Genomic DNA, 13,601 nt, shown 5'->3' with positions numbered 1-13,601 from the left:
CTCAGGTTTCTTTCAACACTTAGTATATCCCTTTTCTGATTTATTTTTTTCTAACACAGTATATATTTTAACTTACTCCTCTTTATTATTGTCTGCCTCCTTTGACTAGAAAGTAGCTCTTAAGAAGGCAGAATTTTAATATGCTTTGTTTGCTGCTCTATCCCTTGAGCCCAGTTAATGCCTGATATACACTGAACAACCAATAATAATAAGTAAATATTTATCAGTTTCAAGAGTAATAGGTAGCCAGATTATAGGGGACTTGCTTCATACATCTGTCTTCATACATACATATATACTTTTTCATACATACTAAGTTTCATACATACTAAGTTATTATTATACACTAAGAAAATTATAGAGGGAGTTGATGTTTATACAATATCTTGGTTCTTGGAGTAGCACTTGAAAGTTTTAGGTGTGAGCCTTCCTTGGGTCTTCTTTGTGGATCTAGGTAACTTGAACCATGAAGAACCAGGTTTGGAATTACAAGGAGATTAAAAAGTATGAAAATGCTTCATGTGGTCTTTTAAATGATTTCTCTCAGGTGCTGGATATCGCATAGTCATGGAGAAGGAATCACATTGTGATGTTGAAAAGATCTCAGAAATAATTCACTCTCATATTCCAGAAGCTACTGTGGAAAACTTTACTGGAGCTGAACTATCAGTTATCTTACCCAAAGAATATACACAGAGGTAAAGAGTCAATGTTTTGTATGGATGATTTGGGTGACCAGAAAACATTTTTAATTTTCTATGTTTAGCAAACTTAGTGAGTAATATTTTGCCAATAAGCCAGGTGTCCAATTACAGCTGTCTGTTGCTAACTAGATTTGAAAATTTTGTAGCTTAAGACTTCTCTCGTTGAACAAAAGGATTTCCTCATAAGTTTAAGTTCACACAAAGCTTATTTGATTTTTTAAGTGTTTATTTAAATTCCAGTTAGTTAACATACAGTGTAGTATTAGTTTCAGGTATATAATATACTGATTCAACACTTACACCCAGTGCTCATCACAGCAACTGTACTCCCTAAACTCCATCACCTATTTAACCTATCACTCTACAATATCCCCTCTGGTAGCCATCAGTTTGCTTTCTATAGTTAAGAGTCCGTTTCTTGATTTGCCTTCTTTTCTCTTTTTTTTTTCCTTTGCTCATTATTCATTTGTTTCTTTGTCTTTTAAATTCCACATATGCAAGGAATACCAAACATTAACTCCAAGGGATACATGCTCCCCTCCATGTTTATAGCAGCACTATCAACAATAGCCAAATTATGGATATATCCCAATATCCACTGACATGAATGGATAAAGATGTGGTGAGAGGAGTTAAGATGGCAGGGGAGTAGTGGGACCCTAAGTTTGTCCCATCTTTCAAATACAACTCGATAGTTACATAATTCTGGACACCTGAGAAACCAATTAGAGATTTGAGAAAACAAATGTTGCAAATCTACAAGTAGAAAAGCAAACATCCTTTGGAAGGTAGAAGTTGCAGAGACTTGAATCCAGTGTGATGTAGCTGAGAATATGGTGCAGGGCAAAAAGCCTGCCTAATGAGGCTACTTCAAAGTTTTACAAGCAGCAGAGTGCAGAATTGGAGCTTTTAGAAGTTTGCTACAGTAAGGGATGTGCCTGGCTTAAAGGAGCTCAGGTGGTGAAGCAGGGTGGAATCCCAGGTGTGACAATGTGGTCTGAGGTTCCCTGGGGTTACAAGAGGAACAGATGGTGCCTGGGTGCCACAGAGTTACCAGGCCTAAGAGCATGGAAGCCAGCTGAGAACAGTGAGTCTAGGTGCCAGCTTTCTGCTCTGTGTTGCCGTAAACTGCGAACTGCTGTGCATTTCTGTGACTGCTTTCCTGTGGTGGGTCCGGCAAAAGGCAGAAGCATGGCAAGACCCTCCCCAGGATGAAGAGAATGAAGAATGTAGGTCCACACGGGGGAGTCCTTAAAGTTTAGAGTTTTGAAACTTGCATGCCTGAGATAAAAACCCTCAGTCACAGGCCAGGTGAACAGAGAGTTCTGATGGAAACCGGGGAGACAAGAGTGATTGCATTTCCATGAAGGCTCACTGAAGAGTTAGGGGTGGAGGGTGTGAATTTTCAGCTCCATATTCACCATTTTTCTTTCTTTCTTCTTTTGGGATCTAGTTTATTGTAACAAACAGACCAAAACACATTCAGTATCCAGTTTTTTTTTTTCTTCTTTCTCTTTATTCTTTTCTAGACAGAATGACAAGATGGAAAAATTTGCCCTAAAAGTAAGAACAGGGGATCCCTGGGTGGCTCAGTTGGTTAAGTTGATGCCTTCGGCTCAGGTCGTTATCCCAGGCTCCTGGGATCCTTGCATTGGGCTCCTTGCTCAGCAGGGAGCCTGCACCTCTCTCTGCCTCTGCCTACTGCTTTACCTGCTTGTATTCTCCCCACCCCTCTCTCTCTGACAAATAAATAATCTTTAAAAAATAAATAATAAAAGTAAGAACAGGAAGTAGTACAGCCAGGGATATAATCAATATAGATATAAATAAGATGTCTGAACTAGAATTTAATGTGATTATGAAGATACTAACTGAGTTGAAAAAAGCATAGAAGACACTGGGGAATCACTTACTATAGAGATAAAAAAACTAATATCTAGTCAGGCCAAAATTAAAAATGCTATTACCAGACGCAGTTCCAAGTGGAGACCATAAAAATAAGATGAACAAATTAGAAGAGTGAATCAGTGATCTATAAGACAAAATTATGGGAAATAAGGAAGCTGAAAAGAAGAGGGAAAGAAAACTATTAGATCATGAAGGTAGATTTAAAGAACTTGGCAATTCCATGAAGTGAATATGAATATTATAGATGAAGAGTAGGAAAAGGGGCTGAAGGTTTATTTACCCACATTATAGCTGAGAATGTTCCTAATCTGGGGAAGGAAACAGGCATTCAACTCCAAGAGGCACAAAGAACTCCCCTTAAAATCAACAAAAATACATCAACACTTCGACATACTATATTGAAAGTTGCAAATTACCAAGATAAAAAGAAAATCCTGAAAGCAGTTTGGACAAGAGCTCCTTAATGTATAATGGTAGACACATAAGGCTGGCAGCAGACCTGTCCACAGAGTCCTGGCAGGCCAGAAAGGACTGGTATGATATTGTCAATGTACTAAATGGGGGGAAATATGCACCCAAGAATACTTTAGCTAGCAAGACTGTCATTCAGAATAGAAGGAGTGAGAAAGGAATGTTGAAAAAAAAAAAAAAAAACCAAAGCTGGAGGCATCACAATTCTAGACTTTCTAATACAAGCTGTATTACAGAACACCAATCATCGAGACAGTATGGTACTGACACAAAACAGACACATAGTTCAATGAAACAGAGAACTCAGACCCTCAACTCTCTGGTCAACTAATCTTTGACAAAAAGTAAAGAAAACCCAATGGAAAAAAGACAGTCTCTTCAACAAATGGTGTTGGAAAAATTGGACAGCCACATGCAGAAGAATTAAACTGGACCACTTTCTTACACCAGAAACAAATAAAAATTTGTTTTTTATTCAAAATGGAAATCAAAATCCTAGAGGAGAACACAGGCAGCTACTTCAGTAACTTCTTGTATGACACATCTGTGAAGGAAAGGGAAACAAAAGCAAAAATGAACTATTGGGACCTCATCAAGATAAAAACCTTCTACACAGCAAAGGAAACAGTCAACAAAACTAAAAGGCAACCTATGGAATGGGAGAAGATATTCACAAGTGAAATATTACATAAAGGGCTTGTGTCCAAGCTCTATAAATAACAAACTCAGCATCCAAAAAACCAAATAATCCAGTCAAGAAATGGGCAGAAGACATGAACAAACATTTCTCCATAGAAGACATCCAGATTGTTAACAGACACATGAAAAAAAAAAATGCTCATGAAAAAACCCTATGCCCCAGCTATTATACATTCGGTATTTATCCAAAGGATAGAAACCTAGTGATTCAAAGGGGTACCTGCTCCCCAATGTTTATAGCAGCAATGTCCACAATAGTCAAAATATGAAAAGAGGCCAGGTGTCCATTGACTGATGAATGGATAAAGAAGAGGTGAAGAGGTGTGTGTGTGTGTGTGTGTGTGTGTGTGTGTGTATGTATGTGTTTGTGCATAATGGAATACTGCTTAGCCATAAAAAGGATGAAATCCAATGAGGTGGATGGAACTAGAGGTTATTATGCTAAGCAAAATAAGTCAGAGAAAGAAAAATACCATATCATTTCACTCACTTGTGAATTTTAAGATACCAAATAGATGAACATGGTGGGGGAAACAAAAGAGGGGAAAACCAAGAAACACACTCCTTACTACAGAGAGCAAACAGAGGGTTACTGGAGGAGAGGTGGGCAGGAGAATGGGTTAAATCAGTGATGGGTATTAAGGAGTGCACTTGTGATGAATGCTGAGTGTTGTTATGTAAGTGATAAATCACTAAATCCTGCACATTAAACTAATATTATAACTAATTGGAATATAAATAAAAATGTGAAGAGTGAACAAAATTTATTGATTAATGAAAAAAAGATTGTATTTCTATAGTGTTGGTTATTTCTCCTCTCTCATTTGTGATTCTATTTATTTGAGTCCCTTCTTTTTTCTTTTTGTTAAGTCTGGTGAGAGGTTTATTTATTTTATTAATTTTTTCATAAAACAAGGAATGGTTTCATTGAACTGTTGTTTTTAGCTTCTCTATCATTTATTTCTTCTCTAAGCTTTATTATTTCCCTTCTATGCTGTCTGTAGGCTTGGTTTGTTTTTTTCTTTCTCTAACTCCTATAGGTGTAAATTTAGGTTGTTTATTTGAGATTGTTCTTGTTTCTTGATGTAAACTAGTATTGCTGTATACTTCCCACCTAGGACCGCTTTTGATGCACCCCAAAGGTTTTGGACCATCATGTTTTCATTTTCATGTACTTTTTATTTCTTATTTTATTTCATGGTTGACCCATCATTGTTTAGTAGCATGTTGTTTAAACTCCATGTATTTGTGCCCTGTCCAGATTATTTTTTTCTTTTCTTTGACTTCTAGTTTCTTAGTGTTGTGGTGGAAAATATGCATGGTATGATTTTATCTTTTTGTATTTGTTGAGGCCTGTTTGTGACCTAATATGTGACCTATTCTGGAGAATGTTTCTTGTGCACTTGAATGTGTATTCTGTTTTAGGATAGAATGTTCTGAATATATCTGTTAAGTCTGTCTGGGTCATTCAAAGCCCTTGTTTCCTTGTTTATTTTCTGTTTAGATAATATGTCAATTGATGTAATTGGGGTGTTAAAGTCCCCTACTGTTAATGTATTATTTTTAATTAGTTCCTTTATATTTATTATTAATAGTTTATATATTTCTGTGCTCCCATGTTGGATACATAAATATTTAAAATTATTATGTCTTCTTTGGGGATTGTCCCCTTTATGATTATATAGTGTGCTTCTTTGTCTCTTGTTATGGTCTTTGTTTTAAAGTCAAGTTATCTAAGTATTATTTTTAAAAAATTTTTATTAACATATAATGTATAATTAGCCCCAGGGGTACAGGTCTGTGAATCGCCAGGTTTACACACTTCACAGCACTCACCATAATACATACCTTCCTTGGTGTCCATAACCCAACCACCTTCTCCCTATCCACCTACACCCGCAAACCTCAGTTTGTTTTGTGAGATTAAGAGTCTCTGATGGTTTGTCTCCCTCCCAATCCCATCCTGTTTCAATTATTCTTTTCTTACCCCCCCAAAACCTCCACATTGCCTCTCAACTTCCTCACATCAGGGAGCTCATATGAAAGTTGTTGTTCTCTAATTGACTTATTTCACTAAGCATAACCCCCTCTAGTTCCATCCACATTGTCGCAAATGGCAAGATTTCATTTCTTTTGATGGCTGCATAGTATTCCATTGTGTGTGTGTGTGTGTGTGTGTGTGTGTGTGTGTGTGTGTGTATAGCACATCTTCTTTATCCATTCTTCTGTTGATGGACATCTAAGTTCTTTCCATAGTTTGGCTATTGTGGACATTGCTGCTATAAACATTTGGCTGCACGTGCCCCTTCAGATCACTACATTTGTATCTTTAGGGTAAATACCCAGTAGTGCAATTCCTGGGTCATAGGGTAGCTCTATTTTCAACTATTTGAGGAACCTCCATGCTGTTTTCCGGAGTGGTTGCACCAGCTTGCATTCCCACCAACAGTGTAGCAGGGTTCCCCTTTCTCTCCGTCCTCGCCAGCATCTGTCATTTCCTGACTTGTTCATTTTAGCCATTCTGACTGATGTGAGGTGGTATCTCATTGTGGTTTTGATTTGTATTTCCCTGATGCCGAGTGATATGGAGCACTTTTTCATGTGTCTGTTGGCCATTTGGATGTCTTCTTTGCAGAAATGTCTGTTCATGTCCTCTGCCTGTTTCTTGATTGGATTATTTGTTCTTTGGGTGTTGAGTTTGATAAGTTCTTTATAGATTTTGGATACTAGCCCTTTATCTGATATGTCATTTGCAAATATCTTCTCCCATTCTGTCAGTTGTCTTTTGGTTTTGTTGATTGTTTCTTTGGCTGTGCAAAAGCTTTTTTGATCTTGATGAAGTCCCAATAGTTGATTTTTGCCCTGCTTCCCTTGCCTTGGGTGATGTTTCTAGGAAGGAGATGCTGCAGCTGAGGTTGAAGAGGTTGCTGTCTGTGTTCTCCTCAAGGATTTGGATGGATCCCTTTCTTACAATGAGGTCTTTCATCCATTTAGAGTCTATTTTTGTGTGTGGTATAAGGAAATTGTCTAGTTTCATTTTTCTGCATGTGGCTGTCCAGTTTTCCCAACACCATTTGTTGAAGAGGCTGTCTTTTTTCCATTGGGCATTCTTTCCTGCTTTGTCAAAGGTTAGCGGACTTAAGTTAATGGTCCATTTCTGGACTGTCTAGTCTATTCTGTTCCATTGATCTATGTGTCTGTTTTGGTGCCAATACCATACTGTCTTGATGATGACAGCTTTTTAATAGAGCTTGAAGTCTGGAATTATGATACCACCAACTTTGGCTTTCCTTTTCAACATTCCTCTGGCTATGGGGGGGTCTTTTCTGATTCCATATAAATTTTAGAATTATTTGTTCTATTTCTTTGAAAAAAATTGATGGTATTTTGATAGGGATTGCATTAAATGTATAGATTGCTTTAGGTAACAGAGATATTTTCACAATACTTGTTCTTCCAATCCATGAGCATGGAACATTTTTCCTTCACTTTGTGTCTTCCTCAATTTCTTTCATGAGGACTTTATAGTTTTCTGAATACAGATTCTTTGCCTCTTTAGTTAGGTTTATTCCTAGGTATCTTACAGTTTTGGATGCAGTTGTAAATGGGATTGACTCCTTAATTTCTCTTTCTTCTGTCTTACTGTTGGTATAGAAATGCAACTGATTTCTGTGCATTGATTTTATATCCTGACACTTTACTGAATTCCTGTATGAGTTCTAGCATTTTTGGATGGAGTCTTTTGGGCTTTCTACATAAAGTATCATATCAGCAGCAAAGAGTGAGAGTTTGACTTCTTCTTTGCCAATTCAGATGCCTTTTATTTCTTTTTGCTGTCTGATTGCTGAGGCTAGGACTTTGAGTACTATGTTGAATAGCGGTGGTGACAGTAGACAGCCCTGTCATGTTCCTGACCTTAGGGGAAAAGCTCTCAGTTTTTCCCCATTGAGAATGATATTCGCTGTGGGTTTTTCATAGATGGCTTTGATGATATTGAGGAATCTACCCTCTGTGCCTACACTGTGAAGAGTTTTGATCAGGAAGTGATGCTGTGCTTTGTCAAATGCTTTTTCAGCATCTACTGAGAGTAACATATGGTTCTTGTTCTTTCTTTTATTAATGTATCACGTTGATTGATTTGCAGATGTTGAACCAACCTTGCAGCCTCAGAATAAATCCCACTTGCTTGTTGTGAATAATACTTTTAATGACTTGTTGGATCCTATTAGCTAGTATTTTGGTGAGAATTTTTGAATCCAATTCCTTCATCAGGAATATTGGTCTGTAATTCTCCTTTTTGATGGAGTCTTTGTCTGGCTTTGGGATGCAGGTAATGCTGACCTCATAAAATGAGTTTGGAGTTTTTCCTTCCATTTCTATTTTTTGGAAGAGTTCCAGGAGAGTGTATTAATTCTTCTTTAAATGTTTGGTAGAATACCCCTGGGAAGCCATCTGGCCCTGGGCTCTTGTTTGTTGGAAGATTTTTGATGACTGCTTCAATCTCCTGACTGGTTATGGGTCTTTTCAGGTTTTATGTTTCTTCCTGGTTCAGTTCTGGTACTTTATATGTCTCTAGGAATGCATCCATTTCTTCCCAGATTGTCAAATTTGCTGGTGTATAGTTGCTCAAAATTGTTCTTATAATTGTTTATATTTCTTTGGTGTTTGTTGTGATCTCTTTTCTTTCATTCATAATTTTATTTATTTGGGTCCTTCTCTTTTCTTTTTGATAAGTCTGTCCAGGGGTTTATCAGTCTTATTAATTCTTTCAAAGAATCAGATCCTCCTTTCATTGATTGTTCTACTGTTTTTTTGGTTTCTATTTCATTGCTTTCTGCTCTGATCTTTATTATTTCTCTTCTCCTGCTGAATTTGGGCTTTCTTTGTGTTCTTCCTCCAGCTCCTTTAGGTGTAGGGTTAGGTTGTGTACTTTAGACCTTTCTTATTTCTTGAGAAAGGCTGTATCTCTCTATATTTTCCACTCAGGACAACCTTTGCTGTGTCCCACATATTTTGAACAGTTGTGTTTTCATTTTCATTTGCTTCCAGGAATTTTTTCAATTCTTCTTTAATTTCCTGGTTGGCCCATTCATTCTTTTTTTTTTTTTTAATATTTTATTTATTTGACAGAGAGAAATCACAACTAGGCAGAGAGGCAGGCAGAGAGAGAAGGAAGCAAGCTCCCCGCTAAGTGGAGAGCCCAATGCGGGGCTCGTTCCCAGGACCCTGGGATCATGACCTGAGCTGAAAGCAGAGGCTTTAACCCACTGAACCACCCAGGCGGCCTGGCCCATTCATTCTTTAGTAGGATGCTCTTTAGCCTCCATGTATTTGAGTTCTTTCCAACTTTCCTCTTGTGATTGAGTTCTAGTTTCAGAGCATTGTGGTCTCAAAATATGCAGGGAATGATCCCAAACTTTTGATACCAGTTGAGACCTGATCTGTGACCCAGGATGTGATCTATTCTGGAGAATGGTCCACATGCACTAGAGAAGACTGTGTATTCTGTTGCTTTGGGTTAGAATGCTCTGAATATATCTGTGATGTCCATCTGGTCCAGTGTGTCTTTTAAGGCCTTTATTCCTTGTTGATCTTTTGCTTGGATGATCTTCCCATTTCAGTGATAGGGGTTTTAAAGTCCCCTACTATTATTGTATTATTGTCAATGTGTTTCTTTGATTTTGTTATTAATTGGTTTATATAGTTGGCTGCTCCCATGTTCAGGACATAGATATTTAAAATGGTTAGATCTTCTTGTTGGACAGACCCTTTGAGTATGATATAGTGTCCTTACCCCATCTCTTATTATAGTTTTTGGCTTAAGGTCCAATTTATCTGATATAAGGATTGCCACCTCAGCTTTCCTTTGATGTCCATTAGCATGGCCAATTGTTTTCCACCCCCTCACTTTAAATCTGGAGGTGTCTTTGGGTCTAAAATGAGTTTCTTATAGACTGCATAGTGATGGGTTTTATTTTTTTATCCATTCTGATACCTTGTGTCTTTTGATTGAGACATTTAGCCCATTTACACTCAGGGTAACTATTTAAAGATATGAATTTAGTGCCATTGAATTGCCTCTAAGGTGACTTACTGTATATTGTCCCTGTTCCTTTCTGATCTACTACTTTTAGGCTCTCTCTTTGCTTAGAGGACCCCTTTCAATATTTCCTGTAGGGCTGGTTTGATGTTTGCAAATTCTTTTAATTTTTGTTTGTCCTGGAAGTTTTTTTATCTCTCCTTCTGTTTTCAGTGATAGCCTAGCTGGGATCCATCTAGGATACAAAAATATCCTTGTATCCAGCTAGGATACAAGAATAGCCTTGTATCTATCTTGTCCTTTTCTGGCCTGCTAGGTCTCTGTAGATAGGTCCGCTTCCAATCTAATATTTCTACAGTTGTATGTTATAGACCTCTTGTCCTGAGCTGTTTTCAGGATTTTTCTCTTTGTCACTGAGACCTGTAAGTTTTACTATTAGATGACAAGGTGTGGACCTATTTTTATTGATTTTGAGGGGCGTTCTCTGTGCCTCCTGGATGTTGATGTTTGTTCCTTTTGCTAAATTACGGAAATTCTCTGCTGTAATTTGCTCCAATATTCCTTCTGCCCCTCTCTTCTTCTTCTTCTGGGATCCCAATTATTCTAATACTGTTTCATCTTATGGTATCATTTATCTCTTGAATTCTCCTTTCATAGTCCAGAAGTTGTTTGTCTCTCTTTTGCTCAGTCTCTTTATTCTCCATCATTTGGTCTTCTATATCACTGATTCTCTCTTCTGCCTCATTTTTGAGTAAGAGAAGTAGGAGACTCCATTTTTTATTGCACCTCATTAATAGCTTTTTTTAAAATTTCAATTTGGTTAGACTTTAGTTCTTTTATTTCTCTAGAAAGGGATTTTATTTCTCCTGAAAGGTATTCTCTAATATCTTCCATACTTTTTTCAAGCCCAGCTAGAACCTTGATAATCATCATTCTGAACTCTAGTTCTGACATATTACTAATGTCTGTATTGATTAGGTCCCTAGCCATTGGTACTGCCTCTTGTTCTTTTTTTGTGGTGAGGTTTTCTGCCTCATCATTTTATCCAGATAGGAACAGATGAATGAGGGAACAAGATACTAAAAAGGTAGCAATGACTCCATAAAAATATATACTAACCAAATCAGAAGAGACCCAAAACCAGGGGGAGAAGAAAGTAGGAAAAAAAGAAAAAATATATATATGTATATGTGTATCTATATCTATCTATCTATCTATAGATATATATTAGATTGGTGAATAGAACAAGTGGCTGACTCTTGATTTCGGCTCAGGTAATGATTACAGGGTCCTGGGGTGAGCCCTGTGTACTCCCAGCTTAGCAGGTAATCCCTGCTTCTCTCCCTCTCCTTCTGCCTCCTACCCCCCTGATCATTTCCCTTTCTCTCTCTCAAATAAATAAATAAATCTTAAAAAAAAAAAAAAGGTTAAACATAGACTTACCACATGATTCACCAATTCCACTGCTAGGTATATACCAACAAAAATTGAAAGTAAGAACTTGAACAAGTGTTTGCACACCATTGCTCATAACAGCATTATTCATAAAATCCAAATGATAAAAAATACTCAAATGTCCCACAAATAAATGGATAAACCACATGTTGTATTATCCATACAATGATTATTATTCAGCCTAAAAAGAAATGAATTCTTATACATTCTACAAGAGATTTGAATTAGAAAGAATTATGCTAAGTGAAATAAGTCAGACACAAAAGGATTCCTTTTTATAGGATGCACTTACAGTAGGAAAACTCAAATTAAAAAAAGAAAAAAAAAAACTAAAAAAAACCCCTCAAAGTAAAAGTGAAGCTTAAGGAAGGAATAGAAAATTACTGTTTAATGGGTACAGAATTTTAGTTTAGGATCTTAGGATAGATAGTTTTGGAAATGAATGGTGGTGATGGTTGTGAATATGCTTAATGCTGCTTGAATTGATGAAATAATATATGTAATGTTTCTTATATTTTTCACAATAAAAACTTTTAAGAGAATAATAGGGAGGAATACATTTGGAAATAAAATTAAGTATTAACTGAAAGTGTTCATATATTTTAAAAATTCAATTTAATAGAATATAAAATGAACAACAGCAGAAAAGAAAATGTATCTAAACTAGTGCTAGTTCCTTCTTCTCTTCTTCCTCTCCTTTCAGGTTTGAAGCTCTGATTAATGACCTGGAAAAAAACCAAAAAGAGCTGGGCATTGCCAACTTTGGTGCTTCAATCACTACCATGGAAGAAGTCTTCAATAAGTGAGTAATAATGACCTTTAAAAAAAACAATAACAAATTTCCACCCTTTGGAGAGCAAACTCCACCCTCTTCATATTGGAATGAAATCATCACAGTTATAGATAGATAGATAGATAGATAGATGGATGATAGATAGATAAATGGCTTCGCCCAGCTTTCTTGTCTCTCCAGCAGGAAATTCTGCCCACAACTCTTCAGGAAGCCCTCAGAGATGTGCAAAGAGTCACCCTTCCTGTGTCAGATCCCTGCCTTCACCCTGTCCTTGACTGAGCTGTCCGCCTGCCAAGTGGTACAGTACTCCTGTGTTTTATCTCAGGGACTGCTCTGTTTCAAAACACCACACTTCAGAAACCCCCTCCACAAGGACTGTACTGATCCTCACAGGGAGGGCCTCCCTCCAGTACTGGCTTGTCCCAGAAAACAGTCTGGTAAATTTTAACACATAGCCAGGTTTTGCTACCCTCAACTGGTGTCTTGTTCCTTTACTGTTGAATCCCGCAGCTCAGTGGTGCCCACAGGAGACGTTGCCCATGCAGAGGCCATATCAACTCTACCAAATATACTCTAACCAGGGGAATCACTTCTCCTTGTGCAACTCAGAGGATCCTCAGACCAGGCTGGGGCTCCACCCTGCTTTCCCTTAGGAGGACCACCAGGCACAACCCTGGCTATGGCGCTGACCTCCCAAGCTTCAGACTCCATACTGTGCTGTTTTTAAAAACTGGTGGTATTGAAGCCCTCTCCTTTTTCCCATTCACTGGTTTTTGGGAACACTTTTCTTGTGCAGTCTCCTGTGTGTTTTCAGTCTTTTCTTTTCTTTTTTTTCCTTCACTCTTTATCTCTCTCATTCTCTCCTGCTACTACCTCCCTTATCAGGGCTCCCTCTCCTGTCCTGTGCAGCGCCCATGGTTCTTTTCTCCCCTGAATCAATTTTTCACAGTTCCTATCTTCCACCAGTTGTTTTTACTGTTTACAGAGTGAAGCTTTGTTTTCTGAGACTTCCAATTGATTTCTTGGGTGTCCAGAATAATTTAATATTTATCTAGCTGTGTTCAAGGGAGGAGACAAGCTTTGGGTCCCCCTCTCCTCCACCATCTTAATCCTGGGCCCTCCTCATTTTTAATAGGATTACTTTGTTTCCTTGGTGTTGATTTGTTTAAGTTCTTTATATATTTTGGGTATTAAACCCTTATCAGACAAAACAAATTTGCAATTATCTTCTCCCATTCAGTAGGTTGCCTTTTTGTTTTATTGTTTCCTTTGCTGTACAGAGGTTTTTGTTTTGGTTTGTCCCAATAGTTTATTTTTACTTTGTTTCCCTTGCCAGAGGAGACATATCTAGACAAATGTTCCTAAGAGTGATGTCACAGAGATTACTGCCTATATTTTCTTTTAGCAGTTTTACAGTTTCAGATCTTACATTTAGGCCTTTAATGCATTTTGAGTTTATTTTTGTTTATGGTGTGATAAAATGGTCCAGTTTCATTCTTTTACATGTAGCTGTCTAGTTTTCCCAGCACCA

General features: G+C 37.5%; 1 protein-coding gene across 1 annotated transcript in view; it reads left to right on the top strand.

The window, feature by feature from the left end:
- LOC131819762 (phospholipid-transporting ATPase ABCA3-like) overlaps positions 1-13,601 on the top strand; it is a 187,998-nt gene that overhangs the window by 81,117 nt on the left and 93,280 nt on the right. Inside the window, exons 16-17 of the mRNA XM_059155049.1 lie at positions 548-698; positions 11,981-12,079. Coding sequence (XP_059011032.1) covers positions 548-698; positions 11,981-12,079 — 250 coding nt within the window. The remainder of the gene's footprint in view (positions 1-547; positions 699-11,980; positions 12,080-13,601) is intronic.

Source organism: Mustela lutreola, chromosome 17 (assembly GCF_030435805.1).
Source record: "Mustela lutreola isolate mMusLut2 chromosome 17, mMusLut2.pri, whole genome shotgun sequence".
In the NCBI taxonomy this organism is placed as follows: Eukaryota; Metazoa; Chordata; class Mammalia; order Carnivora; family Mustelidae; genus Mustela; species Mustela lutreola.
The sequence above is the reverse complement of the archived record's forward strand: the minus strand, read 5'-3'. Positions and strand labels throughout refer to the sequence as shown.